Raw genomic sequence first — 6000 nt, forward strand, 5'->3', positions numbered from 1 at the left:
AGAAGTTTCAAATCCTGACAATGTCAAAAAATGAATCTACTGGAACTTTTTGAGCTAGTGTTCTAACTTGCCAAATAAAAGAAAAAAAGGTAAGGACCACACAGAAATAAGTCACTGCTTTGAAATATAATCTCTCTCTCTTATTTGTGTCACTAAGTCTACTGGTGATATGGTTAACCAAGGAGAATTTTTCTACACGTGTGTTATGATGTTGAAAATGTTTACACTATATTCACCTGTATGTTCTCAGCATCCACCTGACAGACCCTTTTCATAATAGAAAAGAACTGTGGCATGGAAAGTATATGTAGCTGTTGCATTTATTTGATAATCACAATTATTTTCAAATTGCTTATGCTGAAAACCATTCTCTGGATACATTCTTTTCATCCAACAAAAAGCCAGTCATTCAAATTTAACTTATAAAAGTAATCATCAGAGATTATTTCCTTCCTCTTATTCTGGCAGAAAATACTGCCGTTCTCAGTTTCTTTTATGTACGCCTCATGTAAGTCGTTGAAAATGGTCTTACTTTAAATTAGCATTATCAGAGGCATTGACATTACTTTTTAGAAATTTGTAAATTCTCACTCTTAGGCCAAAAAATAAAATTAAAAAAAACCCTGCAAGGTTATATCAACAATTCTCCCCAAACTAATTACTATCTTTAGCAAACTCATTTAATTAAATAAGAATCTGTTGTACTAAATAACTATTTTATTGCACAAATGTTGCTTTAAGTACTCACACAAGCCTACAGATGCTCAGGGTCATTGGATTCCCGTTGTAAAGAAATATTTTCAACAATTTGCAGCATCAAATAGTTCATAAAATTACACTGCCTGGGAAATATTGGCAGGGAAGAACAGCAAACAACAGCCAATCTATTCTGAGGATTGTTTTCTAGGTTATCGATGAAAGAAAAAGTGGCAGAAAGATATATCAAATAGGAAAATACACAAGAATAGAAAGATGACTGTTTCTCAATATGTGTTCTTAAGAATTAAATTAGTTCAAAATAAATAATAAGTGATTTATACATCTTCAATCAGGTCTCGTAAAAGAAAAAAATCATTCTCCATTAATGGAAGTGCCACAACAATATTTGTAGAACTGCCTAGTACCAGTACTCGGTCCCCTCAGAGTCCCACTCCTTCTTAGGTCCCTCCTACCATCATGTGCAGTAGTAATCTCAAAAGAGAGACTCAACAGTAATCAAACAAGATCAATGTTCAGATTCATTTTGGAAACTTTAAAAAAAGTAAAAATCCTAGGGGTGGGTAGGTAAAAGTGCTGTCAGGAGGAGTTAAAGCTCTTGTATCCAAGGTCAGGGTGAGGATAAAAGATGGGTGGAGGTTTGACGCTGAATCTTTTTCAAATTCTGTCGCAATAGAGTGGATTCCTTCAAAACAGAGCTCTCCCAGACAGGGTAAGACTGTACCAGAGGTCTGGCATTCCTGCAAGAGGTAAAAGCCAAGGGTAGTTGAAATGCCTGGGCAGGAATGAGACAGGAGTACTCTGGAAGGATGCCTACAACCAGGCGGAGTTTGGTGCACACTTCAAACTGCTGATACAGACATCCCAAGATGAGCACAAGTTTATTCATTCCACAGATATTTAGGAAGGGCCTAATACAAAGAAGCCATCAAAAAATGAGAGAGAAAGCACTAGAGAATCCATTGAAGAGACAGTAAAGGATGAGGTACAGGTGCAAGAAGTACAGAACGGTTTAAATAGCTATATGTAAGAAAGAAAGCACTAGAGAATCCATTGAAAAGAGAGTAAAGGATGAGGTACAGGTGCAAGAAGTACAGAGCAGTTTAAATAGCTAATGCATGCGGAGCTTAAATACCTAGATGATGAGTTGGTAGGTGCGGCAAACCACCATGGCACACGTTTGGTACCTATGTAACAAATCTGCACATCCTGCACATGTATCCCAGGACTTAAAATTAAATTAAATTAAATTATTTAAAAAAGAAACCAGACACCAGGTTTACCCAGAGAAGAATAAATGCCTAGTGGATAAGGGGGGGGGGGGGGAAGCTACGGGGTGAGGAGAACTCGAGATTAGAGATTCCTTCAACAGAAGGCAACTCAGAAAAGTATCTGGCAAAAAGTATCTGAAGATCTGAGAAAAAGGATGCAACATAGACTGCAGATAGCCTGTGGAATTCAACGATGTCAGAGAAGGTCACGCTAAGACCAAGAGAGTGTGGGAAATAAGGAGAGGGTTTCCTGGAAGGGGCTGGGGCTCCTTTGGGATGCTAGAGAACAGGATGAAAGATAGGGAAGCCGAACAGCAGAACACAGTGCCTGGGAAAGTTTAGGGGAAAGAAAACAGGTGGGTGTGAAGCAGCACTGGGGCTGTCCAGGGGGAACAGTGGTGAAGCAGGGTTCAAGGCTAGAGGTGGGCCGACCGGCCCCGAATCAGGAGACCGAAAGGAGTGGAATCTTACTCCTTCCCGGTGCTCTAGTCCCCTCTTCTGCCCTAGCCTAGGGTATCCTCTGTCGCCCGGAGCCACTGGAACCCTAGGCCGGGCAGGGTGAGGCCGGGCCGCCCCCCAGCGGTCGGGCTCTGAGCTCGCGCCCCGGCTCGCCCAGCGCCAACTTTACTGATCCGTGTCCTCTCCCCCGAAGGCGGTCCCCCCTTCCGCTCCCCGCTCACCGAGGGCGCCGTCAGGCGGCTGATGCTCTCGCCCAGCGAGTCCAGGTTGACCCGCCTCCGGCGCTGCACCCTCCTGGCCCCGGCCGTGGCGGCGGCGGCGGCGGCAGAAGCAGCCGGGGCTGGGGCGGCGGCGGCAGCGGCAGCGGCGGCCGCGCTGGGCTCCGGCGGCCCGGGCGGGCTCCGGCTGCCATTCCAGCAGAGCCTAGACAGGGGGCACTCCCCCTCCTCCTCCGGGCTAGTCTCCAGGTAGTCGGAGCCCAGGGAGCTGAAGGACTCGGACGAAATCTTCCTTCGAGACATGCTGCCGGCAGCGCTGCAGCGGCCGAGGCGGTGGCGGCGAGGACGCGAGCGGCGGCGGAGGCGGCGGTGGTGGGACCGGCGAGCCGCAGCGTTAAGCGCGTCGGGGCCGCGGGGCGCTGCGGTCGCGCTCGGCGGGGCGGGAGTCCCCGCGGCTGCGGAGCCCCCCGAGCCGGCTGCTCATGGCGGGAACTTGGGGCGCCGCCTACACCTTGGGGCCCGGGCTCGGCGGCGGCGCCGGGCTGGGCTGGGGGCCGCCGCCGCCTCTGCTGCTGCTCGCGCGGCGCCGCCTCAGCGCCAGCCTCGGCGCATCGCCGTGCGCCGCGCTCCCGCTCACGGGGAGGCTCCGAGTGTGTGACCGCGGTCGGCGGGGCGGGGAGGGCTACGGCCCAAGCAGAAGGCAAAGCAGAGGCTTCTGCCGCCTGCGCGCCTATCTCGCCCCCTTTCCCTCTCTGCTCCCGCCCCTCTCCTCCCGCCTCTCTCCACTTGCTGCCCGCCTCCCTTCTTCTCCTTTTATCCCCCCGCCCATGCTCTCCCTCCGCGGGTATCACGTGTCGCCATCATACTCATTGGGAGTCTCTGCCTCGCCTGTCGCCACGTTTCAGGAGCAACGAGGACACTTCGTTGCTGTCCTCTGCGCGCCCTCCCTGCCCCGAGAAGGTGCGCACAAGAGCTCGGATCGGACTGAGGGGCCCCAACCCCAAACGCCTTATTCTCGGCCCTCGGGAGCAGATGGGCCCCGGAGGCGCTGGTGGGGAGAAGGACTCGGGACTCGGGGGCGAGAGGCCTCCCCCTGGAACCACCTTAGGGAAGCCTGACAGTGTGAAGTGGGGGGTTAGGGTCCATGTTGTCCTTTCTCCGAGTTTATTTAGGAAGTTCCGAGACAAAACGAAAATGCCAAGCGTCCAGCCAGCCCATTCCAGAAGAGACGCTTACAGGGGAAGGGAAGGACAGGGGCAACATGTTGGCGCCCATCCTGCTGGAGCAGCTCCTGGGGACTTGCGTTCCCCGCCTCGTGCGAGGCCGTGTGGGCGCGCAGCGAGCCCAGAACGGGGCGGCAGTGAGAACAGCGTCTGCTCTGGCAAGAGAGCCCTGTTGCTGAGTCTCAGCCCGGCGGGGTGCGCGGGGCTCCCGGCTCCGCCGGCACCTCACTAGTGCTGGACAGCTCCGCTTGCCACCTACAGCCGCGTTTGCAGGCCTTGAGAACTGGAGAACAGTTTCTCCTCAAACTACCTAGTACCTGGCCCGGGGGAAACCGGGGAATGATCCCACGTCCCTCATCCTCAGGGCTCTTTGCGCCAAATAGGCGATCTGTTTGCACCTGACTGCAAATGCTGCTCAGAAAGCTAAGAGGAGTAGGAATGAAGGCTTCTCAAACTGACTCCCACAGCGCGATCATCTCTTGCCTCGAGTTTTCAGCTGTGCAGTTTCATTCCAAAGCTTATCTCTTTGCAAACCAGTCCTTCCAGCGCCTGACCCCACTGCCCCTTGCCTTAGCCCCAGAAAACTCTCATACTGGTTCTGAGGATAGAGTAAGGGATGGAAGAAGGGGCAAATGTCAGTATCCCAAAAGAGGGGTCCCAGGCTGTACTTCCCCCTGCAATAGAGTGGATGAGCACCCTCCCTAGCTCCCCCGATCCGCGGAGAGAAAAGTTCAGGAGCTCTGACTTCGGTTTCCCAGGGAAACCGAAGTCAAAGCGTTTTTTTGTTAAAGAACTGGTCCTTCCAGGTGAAGGCAGACGGGTTTGTGTGGACTGTGTTTATTTAAAAAGCAAAACAAAACAAAACCACAAAACCTGTGCTGAACCCCCACCACAATTTGCTTTTAACTCCAAATCTTCCCAAGTGTTTGTGAGGGCTTAAATGTAAATGCTATTTGAAGTTTCATTTGGAAAAATCCACTCAAACTGGTTCAGAGGCATACCTTTTTCCCAGATCTTAAACGGGCTTTAAAGATAGAAAAGTGTGTACTATCACTCAGACACTCCCTCTTCAAATTATATATATATATAGGTGTGTGTATATATATGTATATACATATACATATAAGAAAATATATATACTCACATATATATTCTTTCTCATCCTGCTGAGGAAGTTTCTTTTAAAATAACAATTGTTACAATTATTATTCAAACTGTATGGTGCATCTACTATTGATTTCCCCATTACTTCAATTAATTCTATATGCATTTGTGTCCATTGAAAATTAGACTCAAATTACACTTTTAATCATAAAAAATCATCAATTTTGCTAAAAAGTTTCACTAGCCCCTTTTTCTAAATTACAATGAAAATTACATTATTCTAACTTTGGGGTAATTGTTTAATATTTCTGCTGCGCAGTATCAATCAGCATAAAGGATTAGAGTTCCTAGTTCTCTTCTTTGGTACTGATTATATAACAGTCAAGTTCTTTAGAATTACAGAATTTTAGTTAGTATTAAATAGACTAAGTAGCATGTGTCCTTCACATTCTTTCAATAAACTGCTGCACACACAAATAAATATTATGGTAATGGCAAATAAACTTCATATTGAACTTAGAATTGGAACTTTTTACTAACCATTCCAACTCTTGTCTCAAAGTCAAAATTACTGAGTGCAAGGCAATGAGTATCACTTGTTTCTAAAATTTGTAAGAGGCCCAAGAGCCTTCCTGTTTACACTGGAAGTTTATTGCCAGAAAGAACTCTGAACCTATAGGACATTTTTTCTTTGTGTGAACTATTTGAATCAAAGACTCTTTACAGAATCCAGTCAGATGAAGTGGTCTTACAATTTTCTGTATGAATTACACCCTGCCTTTGATCATTATTTTCCCATGGGTTTTTAAACTATAAACAAATCAAGGCCTAGATATAGCCAGTACAACATCTGCTTTGCTTTCAAGGGTTTCCTTTGTATTTCTGTTCAGGAGCAGGGTTCAAAAGCTCTCAATATGAAGAGTGCTGTGTTTATACTAGAATTGACATTTTTAAAATGAAGCATAGCTACTCTCCATTAAAAAAAAGAAGAAGCCTTACAGCTAGCAA

At 47.8% G+C, this 6000-nt stretch overlaps 1 protein-coding gene across 2 annotated transcripts in view; it reads right to left on the minus strand.

Annotated features, from left to right (window-relative positions):
• GUCY1A2 (guanylate cyclase 1 soluble subunit alpha 2) overlaps positions 1–3360 on the minus strand; it is a 339473-nt gene extending 336113 nt beyond the window's left edge. Inside the window, exon 1 of one of the 2 annotated variants that reach the window (XM_030918863.1) lies at positions 2669–3357. In XM_030918863.1, coding sequence (XP_030774723.1) covers positions 2669–2968 — 300 coding nt within the window. In that variant the 5' untranslated portion in view covers positions 2969–3357. Of the gene's footprint in view, positions 1–2668 lie in introns of both variants that reach the window. The other variant, XM_030918864.1, reaches the window with a different exon arrangement.
• Positions 3361–6000: the final 2640 nt, after the last annotated feature.

The sequence above is a fragment of the Rhinopithecus roxellana genome, chromosome 15, assembly GCF_007565055.1.
Source record: "Rhinopithecus roxellana isolate Shanxi Qingling chromosome 15, ASM756505v1, whole genome shotgun sequence".
Classification (NCBI taxonomy): Eukaryota; Metazoa; Chordata; class Mammalia; order Primates; family Cercopithecidae; genus Rhinopithecus; species Rhinopithecus roxellana.